The sequence below is a fragment of the Ochlerotatus camptorhynchus genome, unplaced genomic scaffold (genome assembly GCF_037179485.1).
Source record: "Ochlerotatus camptorhynchus isolate MF236.1 unplaced genomic scaffold, CSIRO-AGI_Acam_v1.1 ptg000116l, whole genome shotgun sequence".
NCBI classification, from domain to species: Eukaryota; Metazoa; Arthropoda; class Insecta; order Diptera; family Culicidae; genus Ochlerotatus; species Ochlerotatus camptorhynchus.
In genome coordinates this window covers 89,117-114,074 of record NW_027040606.1, presented here as the reverse complement: position 1 = coordinate 114,074, position 24,958 = coordinate 89,117, and the positions used below count along the sequence as shown (strand labels likewise).

Here is a 24,958-nt window from a genome sequence, read left to right as displayed (position 1 = left end):
TCATAAATGAGCAGAAGATCATGGGTTCAATCCCAAGATCCTTTATATTAAAGAGTTCTAAGCATCAAGATGCAAAGAAACGGTCACATCACTTACTTATTGTCGCATAAATGGCCCTTGTGTTCACTTTTCACACAGCCGTACGGCCGTACTCTAGCGGAACTATCAACCTACCCTCTTCAGAACTTTCTCTAGCCAATCAATTACCGCATTAAAGTTACAAAAATCACTTTGAATGCAATTACGCCAAGTTTCATGCAAATAGGAGAAGGTCACATCAGATCGATTCGTCATTTGGCGTGTAGAACTGTGCTCTATTGGCCCCATAAGAGACAGGCGGGTTTCACTTTCGGATACACACTGAAATCAAACGACCGTGATTTTTCATTATTATTGCTATTTATTGCAAAAAGATCAATTGAAGTTGCAGCATTCTCTGTTGCTCATCGTAAAAAGAAAAAAAAAAACACATTGCTAAATGGTATCTAATCGTAGAGTTTAAGATGGTTCCGTTCAAACTTACATGTGTGCTCAATCTCAAAACCTGACATCACTTCTGCACTTCTCTACTCTCTATACAGTTCACCTTACACAGTAAACCTAAATCAATAAGAATGATAAATGAACCGGACGTTTCACTTTGCTCATGGCAATGAAGATCTCTTCCTAAAAAAAAAGCAGTATTATAGATTAACCTACAAAATTCAAGCAAGTAGTGAGTGTGTGTGTGTGTGTGTGTGGGTACGTTTTTTTTTGCGTTTTCGGGAATTAGTTGGGTAAATTTTGAACTCGACATTATGAAGAATGACCATTGAAGTGGACCTGCATTACAAAAAAAAAAAAGTACGGGCGCAGATTCGACCGTCAAGGTTCGCGTAGAAAGCTTTGTACTGAGCAAATCTTCAATTGATTGGTTCATTTTTGTTTTGTTTTTTTTTTCGATTATCTAATATCTATTTGTTATTTCCTCTCTCTTTCTAATAAAAAAACAATTATCAATAAAATTATGAGATCACTATGAATTTTTCTTTTCTTTCCCTCTTTCTTTGATTGAGTAGCTGAAACAAAAAAGAAAAGAAATAGCTAATGAAAGCGAAAATCGGGTTTTCCTTTTTTTTTCTTCTCGCGGCGGACTCGGCCGTCGCCTAATTCGATCGCTGTTCAAAAACAGAAACTCTAGGAATAAAACTCTACCCAATGAGAAAAGGCCTTTTCTGCGTCTTCTGTGTGGAACCTTAAAAACTACTCAAATAAAAGTTAAAATTTCGGTTTTAATCAACAAAATTTGCTATAAATTAATACAACAATAAAAGTGGGGGATCTTCACTTCACCGAGTCGCCGTTGTTGCTGGCACCAACAGTGTCGCCCAAAAACCGTACTGGTTTTAGAAGGTATATCACAAGAATGTTTGTGTTTTTTTTTTGTTCACGTTTATCTTTTCTTTATTACTTTTGCTGATTGGTGGTTCCCTCGACGGTTCTTTGCTGGCGGCGTTCAAAGCGTCCGGGAGGGATAGGGGGGGGGGGGGGGTTTCTTTTCGCACTTAATCTTTTCTGTTTTGTTTTGCGTATAACATTATCGAAGTGTATATAATGTACAAGGGGGCGGGGTGGATGTGTGCTTCTCAAAAAGTTAAACTGGTCCAAATTGAAATGAGCTACGATGTTGAAAGTGTTGTTGCCGATGGGAGAATCAAATTCTCCGCGGTAATTTTATGGAAGACTTCCGTTTCGAAAGTCGCGTCTTGCCTTAACACTGGCGTTTGCCGTATTTGCCGGACAGATCTGGAAAGAGGGAAGGAGAATAGAGATGGTTAGTTAAATTAAGGTTTTTTGGGGTTTTAGAATGATTGATTTGATTTAACGAGTTACATCTGGAAAGTTCATATTCTTCCGACTGGTGGTGATCGAAAGGGTGCTTCATTTTTTTTAAAAAAGTGTTAAATTTCTTGTAGGCCATGTAAGCATGTTCTATAATTTCACCAACCATTTGGCATCCACTCTAATTTATGATGGTTTTATAAAGGCAACGAACAATCCATTTAGTTTAAAAACAGCATTTCAAAGTGTAAAACATTGCTGTTTTGTAATTCAGCTTTTCGCTGTTTCAAAAACCTTTTATAGTCTGGTGAAAAAAGTCGACGATAAAAGTTAAATTTAAAGCAGTTCTCAATCCCTTCATAAAACTCTTCTGTAATTCATTCATAAACTTCTGCAGCAATTGCTTATTAATGTCTTGATCAAATACTGTTTAAAGATGTTCTATCATTATAAAAGCAATCATAAAATCATTTGGTTTTAAGTGAGAGCAAAAAGCACATTTTAATGCTGTTTAGTCTTTTTGTGTATCATAAAATCCACAATTACTCTGTTTACAAATTGAACTTAAAAGATTTGGATCCCCATAGTGAATAAACCCAACATTTATGACAAGGAAATCTCGAAGGAAAAGAAGAAGTAGGATGACAAACTCAAGCGATTCCAACGATCGAAGGGAAGTCGATTTCATCCAAATTTACTTGTTTAGAAGAACCAGCGCGTCCGGCTGAACCGGTACCAATAGGTGACGATCGGAATTACTTGGATCAGTACCGACAGCAAACTACCAACTGGCAGCGATTTTATTCGGCAAAAGGGTCAACTCATCAAACATTTAATTCAAGCGTACATTCCTGCGTCGTTTGATGGTGATTTTTGGGAACCATCCGGAAGAAGGGGATCTTCTTCGCGAACAAGCTGTTCGAAATGCTAAATATAATACAACAGTATCGCACCATTTCTGAGTAAAGCTGGGTTTAGACTAGGCAAGTCAAATGATAAACTCAGTTGAATTGAAGTGGCTTGAAAAGTTGAACCTGGTTCAACTTTTTCAATTCAAGTGAGTTGATCAAGTCAGTTGAATGGTATGGTTTACACATTTAATTCGCGTTCCAGTCAGTTGATCAATTCACTTGCCCTGTCAGCTTAACTGCTTCCAATCCATTGCTTGGAAGAACGCTGGATCGCACAGTGCAACTATAGAAAGATAACAAACTTTGACGTTTAAATTTTTGCCGGCAGCTTTGCCTCCATAAATGCTGCCATAAATCTGAATGGGTTAGGATCAAGCAAAATGGTTTTAGATAAATACAATTCAGTCTGCAAGTTTTCTCCATATAAGCCTTTTTAAAACCTTTTGAATTTTTTAACGATTTCTTGAAAGCAAAACAACTTTTTCACAAATGGTCCATGAAAATCAACTTTTATGCCTCCTCTTTAAACAAATTCTTGGCTAGGCTTGATGATCGATCTTAAGTATAATTTTGTTTTTACTGAAATTTAAAATAATTAGTAAAATCGACGTTTTCGGAGGGCGGACTAATTTTTTTTCGGTGTTATCACGTACATTTCACATAAGATTTAATATGGTACCTAAAACTGGGTCACTTTATGAGAACTGCTTAAATATTTTTGGTAATTCAACAAAATTTTGATACGTTCAGTTTTTATGTTAGTTATTTTGATAAGATCGGATGGTAATTATGAACTCTTTTCTGTCTTGATTGATGCTTTTCTTGTGGATTTAGCAAGCGGCTAGGGAAAACGGCTCAAGAACGGGTTTTATTGTTGCCAAACAGCTTCTATACGGTATTCAAATGGTTCTCAATGCGTTCGTCATTGAACCTTCTTGCAGTAAATCAATCTTGAAGAGCTCCGAGAATACATCTTTCAGAACCTTCTACAGGCTGGGCCAACTAGACCGATTCTAGTCTTAATGAAGTTTTGGTAGATGCATCAATGGCAAAACAGCCTTGACCAGGATTTTATGAATGTTGTTTTATTGTAGCTTTGTAGTATTTAATAAAACTTAAAACGTTACTTCCCAAGTTTTATTGAGGTTTTATAGAATTCTTCAAGTCTAAGTCATGGTCTACAGAACCCTCATAAAACCCAAATTGTTACTTGGGTTGGGTTATAAGTGATGCAGAAAACCTCCCGTGTTTTAAAAGAGCTCTGTAAATGTTTTCGAGCTACTTCCCAAATTTGTTCATCCTCCAAGATGATAATTCTTGGCTTTGATGTTTAAAAGTTATACAAGTGTTAATTTTACTTTTACAATACTAAATCAAAAAAATTAAAAGATTTTAAAATGGCTTCACAATGATTGACATTTATCTCATCATTCCTATACATTAATTCAACTGGAAAAGTTTAGGTTGTCATAAAGGGGTTCAGTGTTCACTCGGCTGTCGACAGAGGCAGACCACTCTCGACGAGTGTCACGTGATCGTCTGTTGTACTCCTCATTGTTCTTCATCAGCAGTTCTTTCGCTCGAAGCTTCGTCGACTTTAGAAAGCAACCGTTTCGTGATGAGTTTATGAGTGATGACCACGTTTTGCATCCATTGCCAGGCATGGAAAATCATTTGCATTAATTTCGTGCATTCATTTACATTCATTTGCCCCTAACTTTTTTTTATCAATAGCATTTCGCAAAATAATGTATGGAGCTATTGTAGGTTTTGTTATTAGCTACAACTTTTGTTAACAACTCAAATCCGTATCTCTTATGCACGACGAACCAGAGCTAACATAATCCACTACTGTTTTTCAGTGAATGTATTTTACATTCACTGAAAAACAGTAACAAGCTCTGCTCGCTCTAATTCGTGATGCATAAGGGATACAGATTTGAGTTTTGAGCAAAAGTTGCAGCTAATAACAAAACCTACTAAAGCTCTTTACATCATTTTGCGGAATGCTGTTGATGGCAAAAGTTAGAAGCAAATGAATGTAAATGAATGCATGAAATGAATGTAAATGATTTTCCATGCCTGTCCATTGCTGCAATGGAAGCGCTCTGCCCCCCGTTGGTGATACTGCCATACAATGAAACCACTGGAAGCGGCTCCAGTTCTGATGGATGAGGCTTATTGGCTAACGGAAAATAAAGTGTTTATTGTGCTGTACCTTTTGACAATAGTTTGAAGCTGTTTTGTGTAGTGAACAAGAATCCTCGACTCTTTATAGTAAATCCGATTGAGCCTTATCAAATCAATCAATAAACAAAAGAAAGTAGAAGAGTCTGTGCCTAAGGCACAAACGGAAGGAACGCGATTGATCGGTAGAATTTGCTTCTGCCCTTAGATGAAAGTTGGTTCATCCGGAAACTCCTCTGTGCACAGCCCATGCTGCGAGTGATCAAACAGCAAGCGTCCGTTCGGGTTCCGCTGATAGTTCCGCCAAATCACCTTCAATGACGAATCGAGAGCTAATTCGAGTGATGACGGTCAGATCGTTCTAAAATTTAACTCCTAATCCGTTGTTTTCGGTGCACTGCCGAGGGCAGTACACAGCGATTAACCGGGCGATTCCCGTTGGCAATTCCACCTTCACGCTGAGAGCTTCGATGATGGTGGTGCGGCAGTGGGGAAGAGTGACGAACTTGATACCCTTTTTGATTACGACCGCAACACCACCCCCCTGGAGTTGGTGCAATCAAGCCGGATGATGATGTGGTCAGGCAACCAGAAGCTGTCGCCGGACTTAAGGTGAGTCTCGGTAAGGAGCCCCACGTCGATGTTGTGCTTTCGGAGGAAATCGGTTCCAGATGACGATAGTTAACGGCTTAGACGTCATACTGGATAATGTACTTACCGAGCACTTGGATCTGTTCAGACTTACTGCAGCACTTACGAAGTGCGCTGGTCATGTTGACAAAAATCTCCATCAGTTCATCGGCTGTGAACATATCAGGATTGTTGGCTTGTGCTGTGGGTTGACTCCGGAATCCATGGGGGATGGAGAGCTTTGTCCAGCAGAAGCTCTACAGGGGGTGAATAGGGTCCACGGATTCGCAGGACCCCGTTTCGTGGGGCGGAGTGGCGGAATATATCTATCCGGACACCGGCGACTTCTCCTTCATTCGTCCTGTTTTCGGATCTGCTTAAGTTCTTCGCGTTTGATGCACTTCCTTTATGCGCACCTCCACAATTGACGCATTTCAACACCGCAGCTTCATCCGCACATTCGGTGGTTTGATGGTGCCGTGTCCAAAATTCGCTGGCACTGGGTCACATCGCGACGGCCGCCACGATATGGCTCCCATCGAACGATGATCGAGTTCGCATATGCCTTCGCGGTCTTGTCCTTCTTCGTGATTCTGAAAACCACGATGGGAGCCAGCTTGTACCTAGGCTAATCTCAGCCTCAATCAGCTTCGGGTCGTAGTTTGGGAAACCTCTGAAAACCACCTTAACCTGGCCTCTCACCAGGGATGGCATGTGTGAAAAATTCCCCACTGGCATTTTTCAGGTGGGCGGCGACCAAATCGTACTCCGCTTTTGTTTGAAGCACCACTTTGGTACCAGCTCGTCCCAACTTGTGTACCGCTTTCACTCCTAGAGCCGCCAGTTCGGCAATGAGTTCGTTGAGGTGAACATTTTTCACCACCAACGGGGGGGAAGCTACTCTTTCGCTGCACCCGCAGCATTGGTATTTTCGGCAGCGTCGCCGAAGTTGCTGACGTTCGTCGTAGCAACTTCATCTTGACCACTTAGAAAGAGCGACTTTGTTGTCCATTAATTTATTTGATAACGCTCAACCGAATTAACTTTACAGACCCGAGGATTCTTGGTCATCTTAAAACTATAGTCAAAAGGTATAACACAATAAACACTTTATCTTCCGCTATCCAAAAAGCCTCCTCCATCAGAACTGGAGCCGCTTCCAGTGGTTTCATTGTATGGCAGTTACGCCATCGTGGGGTGAAGCGCTTCCATTGCAGCAATGGACGCAAAACGTGGTCAACACTCACACAATCATCACGAAACGGTTGCTTTCTGACGCATCGACGGAAAGAACTGTCGATGAAGAACAATGAGGAGGACCACACAATGGTTGCTGCCGAGAAAACAGACGATCGCGTGGCACACATCGAGAGTGGCCTGCTTTTGTCGACAGCCGAGTGAACACTGAGGCAGAGCGAATGAAAACCCGAACTGAAATGCTCTACGTTCAATCAGCGAATGAGATTGATGGTAGAAGCGATTTGGCAGACCCTTTTGTAGACGAACATTGCGGCTGCTCTTCCTCTTGCACTATTCTTGCGTAATCAGTTTTCACCGAGCTCCGACCAGATCGACTGTCTTGCCAGACAGCGCTGTATAAAAGGCAAATTTGCGCACAAGCTGGAAAGTGATGTCCATGCGTGAGAATTTAGATTCATTCCATCCGTCCGTTCTTCTGATATTTTGTTCGTTAAATTTCTTAATTGTTTACAACAAAAAGTAGCTGAATAGTGTCCCCGTCCAACGACATATTGCATGACATATTTCCCATTAATGATTTTGAGAAATATGCGTTTGAAAACACCCCCCATTTTCGTTTCAAACCTCATTTTCAATTTCGTAATATGACCCTTGAGTATAGTAAAGAAATACGTAGCTCTATGTCAAAAAGGTTTTTGTCCTCTACACCAAACAAATTCGCACTTTTATGAAAGTTAATTCTAAAGTCAGGTCTTTATGAACGATATTTCTAAAGGCGGATGTTAATTAGTACTGATTTATCAGCATTAGTAGTAGTATTAGAGCTGCTTGCCCCAGTACGAACCGCCACGCCATCTAATAGCGAATTCGTTTATTATTCAGTTCCAACCTGGATCGGGTATCAAGATTGGGTCTGCTTGTTTTCTGACAAACGTCAGTTTGTTCGTTTGTTTTTAAAACCTAGCTCAGGTTGAGGTTCGCACTGACAAAAAGTTCGGTTTCGCACGAATTCGCTATAAGATATGTATATTACAGTGAGCTGTTGTCCCGCCTACTGTTGGAGTTTTCAGTGCCAGCTGACTGACTTGAATACGAAACACAACACCTTGATGAATTTTACATTGGAACACTTGTGGAACAGTGGTTAGCGTTCGTAGATTGCATGCCGAACATAGGGGGCTCAAATCCAGGAAATCGCTCCTTATTTTTTTATGTTTGGATGGAATATTGATGCATTGCACAAATAAAAGAATTGTGATTTATTGAGCCACTGATCATATTCATATTATTCATATTTACGTACATGAAATGTTGTTACTAATAAAGGCTTGTGCGCCAAGAGGTAGGTCACTCCGCATCTCAATCTTGGGTCATCTTTTGTGTCAGTGTGCCGATTGTGCCGATCATAGAGCAAGCTGCGATTTTTTGTAAAATATCCATCCCGGCAACCCGGTATTTCTGACACCTTGAATGTTTTGGTTTGAAATCGCAAGGATAAATCGGATTGAGGATGACGCGGGAAGTGGCGGGTGTGTGAAATTTTAGTGTTTTGTGTTGTTTTGTGAAAAGCAACAGTCTATCAGCAGCCGGAAAAAAATTGGAACCGGTGGGGAACATTGTTGGAGACCGACTTTAGAGGATGATGAATAGACTTCTGTAGTTTGTTTTGTGTGAGTTGCAGTATTGTGTGAATTAAGGGTATTAATGAGGTCTGATTAACTGCTTCTTTCCCTTGAGCGCACTCTAGAACCTACATTTCGTATTTAGATCTATAAGTGAACTGCTGGTCTGAGTTCCTCTGGTATATTCTATTAGAGGATGTTTCTGAATATACAGTCAAACCTCGAGTCAAACAACACGTAATGTTGTGAACAACTTCAATGACAGTTGTCCAGCAGTGCTCCCATTTTCTTTACAGCAATCCAATGCATACGAGATTGTGCCGAAGGTGCCTAATGGTGGATGTGCCTAAGCTGTGCCTGATCTAATTTCGGCACAATATTCTGAGTGACTTACCCTTTGTTGTGCGCATTGTTTTATGTGGGCTTTGACGGAGCTTTTTAGAAACTTTCAAGTTGCTAAGAAGTTCCGCAGGGAACTTTTAAGAAACTTTAAAGTTTCTAAGAATTTTCGCTGGAAATTTGTTCGGAACTTTGTTGCGGTCATGTTTTCAGCCTTGCCTGAAGTTCCTAAGACGTGCTTGAGGATGCTTTTTGTAAGTTTTTTTGAACCAAGTTGCTAAGAGTACACATCGGAACTTTTTGGAACCTGTAGTTCCTCTTGTGCTTTCTTTAGCTTCTAAAGTAGCCTGAAAGTTCTGTTGGAACTATATATGCACTTTCTGGTACTTGAAAATGGGTTTTATCGTGGAATGTGGATTGTTTTGGTAGCTTGGGAAGAACTTTATTTGAACTTTATTGGACTGGAAAGTTCTGTCCTAACTTTGATCGAACTTTATGGTACTTGAAAGTGAGATTCATCGTTGAATGCGACTTTTGGTTGCTTGAGATGTTACAACATCAACAAAGTAAATGTAAAGTAACGATACAGCAGGTGTGTTTCCGTGTTTGCTTTTCTGTAGGATTTTGTACAGCAGAAAGCAAAAATATGTCCCCGTTCTTTCTGCAGCATATGATTTTTCTACAGCAACTTACAGGAAAAGAGCACTTCCAGGCAAAATAGTGAAAAAAAAATTGCATTATTGAATCGACCTTCTTCGATATGTCTAGATAGAGCTGGAATTAGGGCCTAACAGCTTTTGTAAACAATGGCTTCAATCGATGCTTTCTAGAAATTCAAGGCTCGCCCACGCAAACCAACCTCCTCATCAGGTAGGGAAAGACTTCCCCTATCCGATGGTTATGTTGGTCTGCGTGGGCGTGCCTTGAGTGCCTAGGAATCATCGATAGAAGTCATTGTTTACAAAAGCTGTTACGCCCTAATTCCAGCTCTATCTAGATGTATGAAATTTGCGTAATTGTTTGTTATAGGCAATGGCTCAAATTTTTGCTAAAATTCGACCAAGTTCTGATTTAGTTTCCATTTTCAAGATATTTCGTCATCACAATCACAATTTTTCTCATTATCCGGCAGATTTTTGTGGTTTTCCACAGAAAAAACATGAGGCAAATTTTTTCATTGCTCAACTCTCTCGGCTGAACTCTTGCACTTTCTGCGATTATGAGTAAACTTAACTCAAATTTGGGTCGTTCGCATTCGCTGTGTATGCAAATTATATTCATCAGGAAAAAACAATCCTGATGAAAACAAATCACTGACACAACAAACTTTAGCAAAAGCACTTTTGTTTAGGTTTAAGTCATGCATCATGTTAGATTACACTTTTAACTATATGTCAAGCTAATCAAATCAGCCAGAAAATGCGAAGTCTTAAAATGGGATTAGTTTTTAGGGGATCAAAATTCGGAAGTGGTTTTCTCGATATGGTGATTTTTTGAATTCCACCCTTTTCAAATGTTGGTCTGGTCCTGTTTTGAGCACCCTTCGGATGCGGTTGTGTTGTAAATTTTCTCTCTTATTTGTGCGTGCGTTTGCTTTCATAGTTTTCGGGTGCTTTTGTCTGATTAGCGCTGGCACTCTGCCTCCCGGACGGTTATACGTGTGTGATTGGTGGAAGTTTTAGAATCGAGAAAAAAAAACGTGTTTGTGAATCAGAAGAGATGTCGTCATCTACGTTGTTTGTTTTTTTTCTTCGCTTGTGCTACCGGAACAGTAATTTAAGGCATCGCGAGATATAGTTTTTAATTTCAGTTTTAAATAGTTTTGTGTCCCGGGTGCAATAATTTGATTTGAACGGCGCTGATCTATTGTTTGGGTTTTGCGATGTGCATTGCAAAAGTGATATTTAGTTATTGTGTGGTTGGAATCGCTGGAGGAGGAATTGTTTAAAAATGACTAGAGAAAAATATGCGTGGAAGCATCGGCATGGAAGCTTACTCATCGCTTAGTTCCTGCACTTTTGGTGATTATGAGTAATTTGGGTCGTTCTCATCGTCGTTTTTTTCCACTGTATGTTATTGTGATGCTTCAATTGCATTTAAAATACATCAATTTCCATCCTCAATTAATTCATCTTGACATTTGAAAATTCATCTTGACATTTGTTTCAATCACCGAACTTTCAGTTGAGTGTCACTTCCACTGGAAATATATCATGAGTATTCCACTAAAAACCCAATAAGGCATTCCATGATACAACCATAGAGGTAACTCTAAGACTAGAAGGTCCCAAAGAAACGTGATCAACTTTTTGGCTCAGCTATGGTACTCTCTTCGGTCCCAAGCTAATGGAAGCACCCCTCGAAACATTGGAAAATCCACGAACCCCTCATATGATCTGTCAAACATTCATAGCGAATCAAGACAAACATAGTGTAGTACTAGAATTTCAATTAGAATGGGGTACGTTAATCGATTTGCTTGGGACCAATAGACTAACCAATTTAAAACCGTTAGTTTCCACCGGTTTATACAACTGCGGGATACCCCTCACCGTCCCTCTCCCACGGGGGAGTTTGGTAAAAAGGGATGATCAACCCGATTCGTACCTTCTTCAAAGTTGTCCTTGCTTGCATTCTACTCTCTATATACAATTTTCACACTGTCATACTCTAGTGGAACTATCAACCCTATACTTTCATCTCCGACTCCGACGAAAATCACACCTTCAACTATAAGGAAATGTTGTTTTTAGGGTTATTCCTCGGGTTTTTTCCTTTAAAATTTTAGTTAGTAGTTTATTAGTGTGTATTGTAAGAAAAAACTATTTGAACTAGGCCCTTTTAATAAAACAAATCAAGTTGACAGTTAGCTACAAGTGTGGTTGTGAGATGATTCATTTGCTTCCATTTGGATAAGAAAAACACATATATCAATGATAATCGGTTTGACAGAAATAAAATCACCGTCTTTTTCTTTTACATGAGCTCTTACGCAAGCAATAAGAGTGACGTCAACAATGTGGTCTGCATTTGAATGATAAGGAACAATCACGAAGTGAGATTTAGTGTGCCAAACGGGGGTTGAAACAGTCGACGTTGTTTACGACACTCGCTTCGTTGTCATGTATGACAGTCTGTTTGTTTGTATTTGTACACCCATGCTCTACCGTCATCTCTCTCACACAACACAAACGGTAGAATAGCATTCGAGCAAATAGAAAATTATCAAATAACTATCTTGTGACATTTGTGATTTCGTTCTAAATCCTCAATTTGGTGTAAATTAAACCATTTCTGATCAGAAATGTTATCATTAGGACATCATTGCTTGCTATTTTCAGAATTCACACAAGCACAACATCAGCAGCTCTTATTATGAGAAAACACTAAAATGCATACATTCGTGACGGTCTTCGGCGACAGTGTCATATGTCATATGACATTTTAGTTTGGTACTTTACTATGATAGCTTGTTTTGTAAGTGTCAGAGGCTTCACAGATTCACAGTTCGATTATCACAGAAAATGTGTCGACTACCGTAACCGCTGACAAGACTGGTGCCGAACCGGTAGAACATCATCATGTTTTGATTTCGATATTATGTGGTCGCTTGACGGTAGTGGAACATAAGTTAATGTAGTTTTCGTAAAATTTTCTCTGTGAAATGTTTTGAAGAATTTAGTTAACAGTGATAGTGACTAAAAAAATACAAATGAAAACGTTACCAAAAATGCTATTTTAAGATCAAACAGAATGGGATGAAGTTGCATCCATGAATAGGCCCAATTTAAGGACAATAGACCGATATTACATCCATGTCCCTGGAGAATTTTCGTCTTATATAAGTAATTTTTTTCAACTTTTCGTTGTACCTAATAGCAAACGACATGATAAGCATATCTAAGCATACGATTTAGCAGTAGAATATCGTGTTCAGCTAAATTAATTAATGAGTTTTGATTATAAACATAATCGACGCTTATTAGTCCGCGGTTAGGGACATAAACCCTATTTTTGATCGTGATATCTTAAACTGCAACAGCATTTAGTCTAACCCTTTACTTTAATTTCCACCCACATTTGTCACGCAAACGAATCACAGGCTGACATGTGCACACACGTTAAAACAAAAATACTTGAACATATATTCATTTCACCCATTGAGAATTACATAAAGAAGAAATCGGTGACTGTTAATCCGAATCACCTTGTACTCATCCTAAATGAGAACAACATCAAGAAAACATGAATTTGCGTTAAACAGAATTGAGTGTATTCATAATTTAAACAACATCAACTTTGTAACTTCACACTTCAGCACATTCAATTCGACCTACCCGGTTAGTTGTCGTTACGATACATCAAGCAACAACAACATCCTCAACCGAGCGATTCAAAAACTCATTACCAAAACATAACCCCAAAATGGTATATAAATGTCATATCAAGCAAACGTCCGCAAAACAATAAAAAAAAAACAACGCCATAAACGAGTGTGCCCACATTGGTCACCACCCGCCCAATAATGGTTTGGGGCACTCCTCTCGAGTGCAGCAAATGTAAACAATAAACAAATCAAAACTCCCTCTCGCTGTAGGACACATATGGGGAGCCCGTTTCCTTCCATTTCAACCGATTGATTCCAACCGCGCCTATAAGCGTTTGACTTGTCGTCGTCGTTGAAGTGCCATATCATTTATGGGGGGTTGGTCCGAAATGGGATTGTTTGTGCAGTCTGCAGTTGATAGGTAGTGGTATAGGAGGCCCCATCACGTCATAAAGTCTGAATATTTCGCACAAATGGGAATGCAATTAGCCGTCATCGCGCAAGCGGACGGGGTAGCAAATTTTGTTGCTTAAACGTTCGATGCATTTTAAATTGAGCGTGCGCTGTTGGGTTGCATCCAACACTGACGGACGGACGGTTTTTTCGCACTTTTATGGGGGTAGTGAAGCGCATAAATTAACGGAGAATCGTGCATGCGCATTCTCGAGTTGATGCCGCAAATGGATTTCTTAATAAAGGTTTATGGGATTTGCTGCCTTTATTGCTGCAACGGAATTGAGTCAAATTGAATGTCATGATTTTCCTGCAATGACACTCGCAGAGGTTACACAATCGGCATCGGGGATCGCTTCCAACAAGCGCCCAGTCAAGCTCCGTCGAGTTCAAATTAAACCAGTCAGTGTCTTATGCTAATGGCCAATTTGCTATTAGGTTTATTCGACGGTTGAAGGTTTTTCGATGGTCAAGGAACCGGTTTCGAATGCAACTCAAATAATTAGTTTTTTTTTGAGTATTTACATTCGCCAGGACCGAAGCAGGAAACGTCCGGCTCAATGCCAAAAACTACGGCCATACCTATTCAATATGAATTCGTAAAATAGCCAAAAGAAAATTAAAACGCTAACCAATCTGTTGACTGTGTATTCGCAAGCGAGTTAAATTTCGCGCCATTTCTTCATCCCAGACAGACAGGCTGCAGCAGTTATATTTTAGAATTTTACGCGCGCACTCTCTTGGTCGCTCCGTCTCCTCCGCATTCGTATACACCTTTGCACGGCACACCTCTGCACTCTCGCCAAATCGGTTTGAATATGTGTATGAGGAAACAGGTCAAACCAACTCAAGCAAAAAACGAAAAGCTCGACCGACGAATGTCTTCTTGTCTCGAGCTCTCTCTTTTGGCCGTCGAAGTTTCGGCTCTTGAACGCGCCAGATTTGCTTCTTGTTATTTTTTGCGAATGCGCACACACACCTTGCACCCTCCCTCACGTTTCCTTCGTTCGGTTGTTTTTGTAGGCGACATCCCTCAACCTGAGACCCGTTTTTCGGGGGGAAATTTTTTGGCGGGAAACTCACCTATCGAAGATTTCTGCTGCTGCTGTCTCGTATAAGGCTTCTTGGAGTCATCTATTGGCTTGCTGTAGTCCCTGGAAGGGCTGCTGCGCGAAGATGATGACGATGACGACGACGACGACGACGACGATGAAGATGATGGGATGGAAGATGAGCTTCTGGCAGGTTGACCCGTCACGGTATCGAAACCATACCGAGTGATGAATCGCTGACGATCCTGTTGTACACTTTCATTGTACAGTCTTTTAGTTTCATTTGAGTCTGGTATGCCGAAGAGGCATTTTTTCGTCCTGTTGACGTTCTGTGGTATCTGGCTCGGATTCCGGTAGTTGTCGAAGGCACCATTCCTTGGAGTCGCTGCCGATGCCGTCAGGAAGCTGTTCGGGCGGGATATCTTACTGGCTGTCATTTTGCTACTCTGATTTTCAATATAGTACTACTCCGATAAAACTTAAGCACATAATATTGCTACACTTGATTTTTTTTTTCTCCCACTGGCACCTTTGTCACAGCCTCAGTATTCGTTCTAGTACTGTACTTCTTCAACACACAGTTTCAACTATTTTTCCTCTGCGTCTCCAGAAGCATTCACACTAATGTAGTTGGCACAAATATTTACACTATTCAGCTCCCCATGACTGGCAGTGGCTGTACTTCTTCTAAGCGATGGGGTCACACACAATCTCGACAATTTGTCCGATAGCACTCGCTGACAAATAACAATCAACAAAATCCGTAATAAAACATACAACAATCCAAAGCACTATCCACTGTTCCTCAGGCACAGGCACGGTCGGAGGTGGTTACACAACGCGCTCCAATACTTAGTGTAGTAGCCGCCACAGTGAGTGAAAAATTAAGCGCACAAAGTGGCAACAGCAACTTGGACACCAAGATGACGGCGAAGAAGCAGCGATACACTCTCTTTTTCGAGCCGGCAAATTTGTGCGCGCGAAAAAATGTCTTTTCTTCTAACTGTTCTTATTTATATCTCGCGAACGAACGAAAGGAGATAGGCCGCACGGTTTCTCGACAAAATAATACAAAACAACACTGCCTGTGTGTGTGTGTATGCGTGTGCGCGGGCGAGCGGACCGGCGGATGAACGCGAAGATTGGAACGTCGAACGCGAAGCGAAGCGGTCTGAATCGAATGGTGGTTTGAGCACGAATGTGCCGAACTTGCCGAGAGCGGGAGAATATAACCTAAAAGAAATAAAGGCGCGCAGGTTTCGTTCGTTCGGATTTTTTTTCCTCCGCTTCGCGCTCATTTCGGGAGAAGCATGTGGTTGTGATTCTCTTATTTCTTGCGATTCGTTTTCGTTCTATTTGTTTGTTTGCTCGGTGGTTCTCTTCTCTCACGTGGTCGGTTCGTTCGGCTGTGGATCGTGATTCCACAAGATGGCTCTGCGCGCCAAAACTGCCTTGCCGATCGAAGCATGCTGCGTTCTGGGGGTGTTTGTGGTGGTTGATGGAATACGTAAACAGGTTGAGTCAACTGGTTGCACAAAAATCACTGTTTAGGCGTTCTTAAAAAAAAAAAAAAATAATAAAATACATTGTCAGTTACAATGTTTATCATTTGATAAAAAGTCAGTTGACTGTTTTTCATTTGCGAGTGAGATTTTCTTGTACCATAAAACCGATAAACCTGAATATTTTTCCAACTATATTTTTGGCACACAAACAAATACCTCTCAAACCTGTAGTAGCAAATTTTTTTTTAATGCATGCATTTAGTTTTGAAATCGCATGCTTCATTTTAAAATCGAAATTAAATTAAAAATGCATATTATGCACTAGTGGGGTGAAGCTAATCATACAGTTTTTTATGAAATGCAATGAAAAGAAGTTAGCATTTATAGGGGAATTTACGTATTCTCGTCATTCTAAGCAGCAACCGCACTTCTATTACACTTAAACCGTTTACGAAGTCTTTTTTACGCAGTATTCAATGTACGTCGCTCTTTTTAAGAAGTAAATCCCAAATAACGAGTTTTCTTTTTGCGAAATAAATTCCAAATAACGAGTTTTTTGCAATTTTGGGAAACTGGGAAATACTGCGAAACTCCCCACAATATGGGTATCGTTGGAATCTAAGTGACGTAAAGCAACCGGAAATATCTGCCTGACACCATTTTGAAATCCAAGATGGCAGCTTCCGGTTACAGAAAAAAATGGAAAATACTGTCAAATACTCTACAATATGAGTATTTCCAGAAAGGGAACCATATGTATAGGCCGAAAATCAATGCCAGACGCCATTTTGGAATCCAAGATGGTAACCATCGCACAGAGGAGTATGTGACCTAAAAAGTTGGCCAAAAATCTAAATCTCTGATTTTTCAAGAAGATTAACTGAAAGTTTGTTAGAAATGTGATTTTAGATGAGTTGCCATCAATATCAGTGAAAAAAGCCAATCCCCCTTATAGTTCACTTTGCACTTTTTCTATTTATTCTGTTTTTCTCAATTTGTGTGTGTGTGTGTCGTTTGGCATCTGAATCAAAACCCTCTCCGGAACATTCTTCAGCACTGCTTCCATCGTGATCGCTGAGGAACGGATCTGAGCTGAAAAGAAGCCTGTTGCACTGGATTCTGGAAAATTTTCTTGAGAAGTTGAGTCTAAAGCTTCGGAAATGTTTAATTCTTGCTTCCGCAGCCTCCTCAGAAAGTTGACCGATCGGTAGTATTTAAGACATGGCGGATTACTTCTGCTCCATGCGTGAGAATCTTATGTAGTGTTGGTGTCATACGATGCCAACCGTACAGCTTGGTGGTTTCCATTGCAAATGTGGCAAACTTGTCAGCGTCAACTTGGTATCCACATGATATTGTTTCAAGAATAATTTTCAACCGGTGAATGAGACGAATGTCAAGTCCTATTATGGCTGGTGACTTTTCTGGATTTACAAAAAAATCGTGACGTTTTGCCGTCGTTAGTGTTCCCAAAGTCAGCTTTGGGAACGTCAACTATAAGCCCCATTTCAGATTTGTTTCCTGCGCTTAACTATCTGTTTCTATTCAGGATCTCTGACCTAATGGAAGTTTAATTGAAGATGATTTAGATTTGGATTTAGTTCAAAATATCTTTTCTTTATATATATCTTATCTGCCATTTCTTTATAGTTAGTTTGTAAGAAATAAGCAACAAAGATTCAAAAACCTAATCCTTGCATGTAAAATCGACAATCCAAATGTGAACGATTCTGGATTAGATGGCTGAAGTTTGTCAAGACTGTTGAAGCTCTTAGAAATTTTTCCACAAATGTAGCATCTCATTGTCGAGGAAGTACTTGTAGCAGAGTTACATACTTTGCCGTCCACCATTGCTGGAAATAAGACATGACTTACTTTTAATAATTTATCGTTGTTTGTCTTGATCTCCCATTGTTTTTTTTTTCCTTTGGTTTGTTTTTTCCGTCGATCTTGTTTTCCGTGCTGAGCACCAATGCTACCGACGTGCCAGGAAGGCAGCTTCCACACCTGGACCCTACCTATCGACCCATCAACTCATGAAAATGTTCCTAGTGAATTTTCAGGCGGTATGCAATTTGGCTGTGTTTCATTATCAGTACTTTCTAAACATGTATCCGGTAAAATGTAATCCTCATCACGACTGTCATGTCGTATGCAATGACTCTTGAATGAATACCAATTAAAATATTTCTGATTAAATTCTTGGTATGTACAGATATAACGATAATTTACAGGAGTTTTGAGTTTGCTACGAAGATGTTAAATATAGTTACTGCTCAATGAAGCGAGCAAACATGTTCAATTCAAAAGATATGCCTTTAAACTATTAATACACTCGTACTGCTCCTGCACTGGAACGTTGTAGAAGAACGCGGATATAAAAAGCCAAACCAGTCTTGGAATACGAGAATGCTCCAGACCAAAAAGGGACAGCTCTATGGGGTTGTACGCAATGGTGATGTCGGACTACGTGGTCTTATATAATAAATCTTATTTTTACCTGCATCAGGAGCTTGTGTTTGGTGTAGGAATAGGAATTTGAGCGGGGTTCTCTCTGATTATACTCTTTAGTATGACGCGCTTGACATAGATGGCCGAGAGCGACTCACGAAGAGCTACGGAATCCGATCAATAGCGGTGCGGTTTCTTCTTCCTTCTATGGATGCTCATGTGAAATGCAGCTCGCTGCTTGCAGACAGCCTTTCGTTGTGTGCTGAAAAACACCACCACTCACCACGCGGTGATTGAATAAACACCGTTTGGTGAGACCGGATGGAATTCAACTTTGAAATCTGTGTTAGGGAAATCGCTTTTTGCAGGCAGTCGGTGATAATTGTAATTATCATAGCAATAGTTGCAGATTCGTTCAATTGTCAATAATGGCATTTTGAAAAATGATGAAGTCTTAATTTTAACAGATTTGTAGAAAAAATTCCCATCGATTGGAGTATTCAGAATTAAAATCCCTCATCTCTGGATCAAGATAAGACCACTTTCATGTCGTAACCGACTGTGGTTTTTGAAATTACACCCCCAATGTTGTCTTCAAGATCATCTGTCCATGATGTTTAGGAATTCAAGGCACGTCCACGCAAACCAACATTAGGCTTACCCTATCTGACGGTGATGTTGATTTGCGTGGGCGAGCCTTGACTTTCAAGACATCATCGAAAGAAGTTATTGTTTACAAAAGCTGTTGCACCCTAATTCCAGCTCTATCTAGATATGGGAACTGACATCCGATTGATGACCTTGACAAATGTCCAAAAAATACTCTTTTACAAACTTATGGTGGTCCTGAAAAGGATCGTTTTGTCGTGATGGTTGAGTATTGCTGAGCTATTAGGGTGTTAAACATAGATGAGGCTAGTGAGTTATATGTTGTTTGGAATAAGGGTGACGCGCTTGGCATAGATGGCACACAATGACTCACGAAGAGCTACTGATTCCGATCAATAGCGGTACGGCTTCTTCCTCCTTCTATGGATGCTCATGTGGGCTGCAGCTCAATGCTTGCAGGCAGTTTTTCGTTGTGTACTGGAGAACAATGTTCAACGCCACGCGCCGAAAGCACTGCTGCTGCTGCAGCTGATGCCGACGACCAGACACCACCACACACGGTGATTGGACTGAATCCGATCAGTGGTTGAAGGCAGCCTTGATAGCTAGCTGCTTGCGAGGAGCCTTTCGTTGTGTACTGGAGATCACCACCACTCACCACGCGGTGATTGAATAAACAACGTTTGGTGAGACCGGATGCAATTCAACTTTGAAATCTGTGTTAGGGAAATCGCTATTCGCAGGCAATCGGTGATAATTTTAATTATCATAGCAACAGTTTCACATTCGTGCAATTTTCAAAAGTGAAATTTTGAAAAATGATTAAGTCTTATATTTAACAGATGCGTAGGAATATTTCTAATTGATTTGTGATAAAGTTATTGAAATTGGTCTAGGGGCAGTTGAGCTATTAACGCTCAAAATCTTTCATTATTTTGTTACATGTTCCATTTTTGGTTTTCACAAAGTGTACGCCCATATAGAAATCACAGACGTAGGCCTACGTCAAAACTACACAGAATTTACCCAGAACATCTATGGATCGATAACTGAAGTCCTGGAAACGTACCTATAACCTCTCTTCAAGAGATTCAATACCTTTGCCGATGAATGTCAGTTTCGGGACCGGTTGAAATCCATACTTAGCATAGTCTTCGTTGAATTTAGTGAAGACGCCAGAATTCGTTTGATGCCGCAAACAATATGATTTCTTCCTCTGCCAAAATCGATGGCTTAAATTTTCGAGTTACCTTCGTTGGTTTTAGAACATTGTTCAGAAGCAGGAAGACGGCACAGGTTTTCACATCTAAAATAAATAAAATATATTAGTAATTCACTTCGACTCACTTACCTAAGTCAGATTCTGGAAATGTTAGGTATTCCAGAATTTTCTTTGAAAAATCGTCTTTGTATGGTCGATCTAGGTATTTCACCAGTTTTGGAAACGCCAAATTCCACTTCTTAACTCCATCGTCGATGCCATACATCAACCGAAAATCAACGTTGATCTTCGAAGAGAATAGAAAACATATATGTCGTAATCGCAAAAAATATGTGTGGTTTAACGAAACTTGACAACATAAAGGTGCACTTGTATAAGCACTTCGATACCTTGTTCCATACTTAAATATACGCTCCTAAGGCCCAAGCGCAATGATAGTGGAAGCGGAACGGCAGCGAAAACTAGCTAGAATCCAATCGACTTCGGTAAGGCATCTTGATGTCATTTGTGTCCACTGTCAAACATGCTGTTTCCGTTCCGCTTCCACCCACATTGCGTTTGGACCTTAAGAACGAGCCTCAGAATTGATGTTTGAGTAGTATGCAGTGAGAGTGGTGCGGAGGTGAGTTTTTTTTTTTTATTTTTATAAAAAGTTGTAATGCCAAAATCGCTCTGGTACCAGCAGATTGGAATAGTTTATTGGATGGTTCTAGTTGCTGGTTTCTCTAGTAAGTTAAATAAATAGTTCTAATATTTGTTTAACCGTTCGATTTTTCCTAACAGGCAGGTATTAAGTGCTCTCCCCTAAAACTCCAACAGTATCGGATAGTTTATCCACCGACAAACCGACATGACACTTAATTCTGACTTATGCCCGAAAATCGTAAACGGCCGATTTAAATTTGCAGTGATCCCAACTGATCTAGATAAAAATAATTTGTTCAGAATGGATCAGACACGAACCATTTCATTTGCATGCGGTTCTATGACTTAGCTAAATAGTTCCCGCGAACACGGAGCCAGATGTCAGTAGTGGGTTTTCGTCAGAAATTTTATTGATTTTGCTATGGTCATTCATGTCGGTTTGCCGGTGGTTTGTCTGCAGTGTAACTACAGGAACGGAATGGAACGATGCCAACCAGGAACGTAGTAGTACATAATCCATGCGCATTAGAGTGATGCAAAATTTGAAATTTTCGCTCCACAATGCTTAAACGATTCCAAATCGGATCCTGACAAACCTCTCAAAATTTGAACCTATTTGGTGAGAAACTGAGATGACACAAACCATTTGAAGTTTGTATGGGAATTACTATGGTATACCAAGATTTGTGTTCATGTCTATCTAATAATTTACCATATCCGTCTGCTTCAAAAGCTTTCAACTGTACTTGTACGTTACAACTTTGCTGAAGACCACTTTTTGATTAAATGCAAGGATCGAAAGGTATCAATGGTTCAATGCGCTGATGTCTTATAATCATGCTCAATCAACTGCTCAGAAATCAACTGGACACAAAAATCATGGCTACAATGTCAAACTGCAAAATACAGTGTTGCCTACAGAGCAGCTGCTTGATCATGTCATAAGTTTACCAATCTCTTAAATAATTAATAACTTATTCCTGTCTCGTTTAACATAGAAACAATTTTCAGCAAAGTTGTAGCTGAGAAAATTTTCTATAGAATGGCTATCGAACTGTTTCGCAGCTCAATATGGAAAAATACTAGAAGGCAATGAACAAAAAGTTGAGATTTCCCATAGTAATTTACATGTAAACTTCAAATGGCTTGTGCAAAGTCTGTTTCTAACCAAATGAGTTGTAACTTTGGGAGGCTAATCAGGACCCGATTTGAAACCATTTAAGCACTGTGGAGCGAAAAAGTCAAATTTTGCATCAGTCTACTGTTGACCTATAAAATCCTCAGCATTCCGATTTTTTATGAACTGCGCCGTCGACGGAGAGCAGGCTGCACCAAAGGTGACGACATTTATAACGTAAACCTCCGGTGGTTGTGTTGGGTCCCTTCGGTATAGGAACAATTGCGACTGCTTATCTGCCAAACACATTTTTAACTGCAAAAACATTTCGCGTATGTCCCCTGAAACCGCTATTTTCCGTTGGCGAAATCGTAGCAAAACTGTTTTTAGTGGCACTAGAAAGTCAGGTCCCTTCAGCAGTTGACTGTTGAGTGACACACCATCGACTTGCGCCACAGCGTCCCACACGAGGCGAATCTTCGACTTTTTCGGATGCTTCACTACGCCGAGTGGCAGAAACCAAATTCTTCTCGGATCGAACGTTTCCAGCTCTTCCTGGGTTACACGATGAATGTACCCTTTCTGTTCAAAATCTTCAATTTGCCGCTCGACTTTCATTTTTAGTTCTGGATCCTTTTCGAATCTTCTTTCGAGACATTTCAATCGATTGATTGCCATGGTATAACCATTAGGGAATTCTACGTGGTCGTATTTCCAGATTAATCCGGTCTCAAATCCAAATTCCGTCCTTTTCGTCGATCGCTGCAAAATTTCCATAGCTCGTTTTTCGTCTTTGCCTAATGGCTGCTCCGTTACCCAAGAATCTTCAAGAGCCAACTGCGCTTTTACCATCTGATGGAGCTCCTCGTCGTCCTGGATTCTGGAACATTCTCAGAGGTGAATGCAATTTGTGTTTACCTGGCCTTCCGATCTTTTAGTCGAGGCTCGCCCATAAATAGTCCAACCAATTCTAGTTTTGACAGCGATTGGTTCGTCAATCTCTCCTTCTCTTCTCTTCAGAGGCGAATGAACGCGAACGTGGTCAATTCCAATTAGAATCCTGGGCTTCACAGTTTGATAGCTTTCCATGGGTAATCCGCGAAGGTGCCGGAAATGTTGAGCAAATTGATGGTAATCCAAAGTTTGCGATGGTAGTTCAGGGTTTTCGACGGTACGGACATCAGTAAGTTTATACTTCTTGTTTGATGAGATCCCGGAAATCGTCAATTGAATCTTTCGCGAATTGCCTTCCGTCCTCGTCACATCCCCAGTCCAGCGTAAGCATAAGGGTTCCTTCTCACCATCGATTCCCAGCTGGGCAGCTAGGTCGTCTTCGATCAATGTAGTGGACGAGCCATCGTCAAGAAACGCGTAGGTGTCTATATATCCACATTTGCCGTAGAGCCGAACTGGAATGATACGAAATAGAATAGCAGGCATTGCGATATGCAGCCCAATCATCCCGGATCCGTCGTTGAAAACCGTATTTTCGGTAGTGCTCTCAGTGTTATTCGGTGACGAGTGTAATAATGTATGGTGTTTGTATCTGCACTCGACTGTTTCGCAGCCTTTCCAGTTTTAACATGGCCATCGTCCGTGTTTGTTCAAGCAGGTTCGGCAGAGTCCTTTCCTTTGGACCAGTTTCCAGCGATCTTCGACGGCCATCTTCCCGAATTCTTCACAATCGACAATACGGTGGTTTGCCATATCACAGCAGAAACACTCCAACGATTTATTATTGAACTGGTGTCTTGGATTCCTTACTTGCTCATCTGGTTCGCATCCATCTTCTGACACTTCCGCTTTTGCTGCGTGAACGTTCAATTTTTCCAGCTTCACCTTTCCCTTTCCTTTTCCAGCATGTTTTCCGACGAAAGCTTCAGAGACCAACGTAACCTCCGCAGCTGCATCCACAATGAAAGACATGAAATTTCCGAAATTTCCAGATCGACTTCCGGTAGGCTACGTTTATGGCACGCCCAGTCGAGTTTAATGTTGGCCGGCAATTTGTGAACGCTGTTCTGCTGCAATGAGATGATCACAAAAATTCTTCACGGTCATTCCAAAACATATTATTGTCTCCAATTTATCTGCTCTAGGAGCCGGAGCGGCACGAATTTTCGCAAGCAACGAGTTGATCACCACTTCCTGTCTTCCGAATAACTTCCTCAGGGTCTCTATCTCGCTTGGTACGGAGGATGGGATCAACAAACGACTCCTGACAGTTTCCAAGGCCGCGCCCTTCAATGACCGCTGCAGGCGGACCATGTTCTCCACTTCCGTATAGCCGCAAGCAGTTGTAGTCGCTGTGAAGTTGCTAATAAATAATGGCCAGTCTTCGGGGTCCCCTGAAAAACTTGGCAGTTCATCTTTCATAACGTGCCTGGCAGCAATCTGCTCCTTGCTTGGACCCGAAAAGCGCATGTAAGATTCCTTGTTCGGAACTGTCGCATGATATGGATGATTTTCGACATACTTTGATGACGTTCGAATGTTACCGGGCATGCCGACCTGTGCCGTCCGCTGCAGTAAGTGAGACGTGCGTTGCGTAGATATTGACCGTACAGAACTACAATCCTCTTCCTTTTCTCCGTCACTGATAGGCAGGTCAATTGGGTTTGTCCTTTCTAGACCCGTACCTAGCGTGGCAATTTGCTTTTGCTGGCTTTTCATCCAATTTCGGACCTCCTTCTGGTGTGATAAATCGCTGATTACGCTCGTTGAATCTTGTGTCATATTAACGCCTCGTCTCAAAGCTAGCAGCTTCATCTTCTTGTTTATGAAATATTCTTCTTCTTCGAGTCGCTTTAGCTTGAAGGCCTCTTTCTGTTCAACAAGCTTCCGTTGGCGTTCTTGTTCTGCATCTA

The 24,958-nt window shown here is 40.7% G+C and overlaps 1 protein-coding gene across 1 annotated transcript; it reads right to left on the bottom strand.

Annotated features, from left to right (window-relative positions):
• Nucleotides 1-1,414: 1,414 nt before the first annotated feature.
• Nucleotides 1,415-15,739, bottom strand: LOC135699806 (vitellogenin-A2-like). Its single transcript, XM_065220152.1, has 2 exons — nt 14,574-15,739; nt 1,415-1,785 (listed from the first exon to the last, which is right to left on the bottom strand). Exons 1-2 carry the CDS (start codon nt 14,977-14,979, stop codon nt 1,751-1,753), a joined length of 441 nt encoding a protein of 146 aa, XP_065076224.1. The 5' UTR covers nt 14,980-15,739; the 3' UTR covers nt 1,415-1,750.
• Nucleotides 15,740-24,958: the final 9,219 nt, after the last annotated feature.

Excerpts from the sequence above, each read along its gene's own strand:
- LOC135699806 (XM_065220152.1), bottom strand. The coding sequence starts at position 14,979 with ATGACAGCCAGTAAGATATCCCGCCCGAACAGCTTCCTGACGGCATCG. Across the intron at positions 1,786-14,573 it reads GCAGCAGAAATCTTCGATAG|ATCTGTCCGGCAAATACGGC; the intron begins GTGAGTTTCCCG and ends CCCTCTTTCCAG.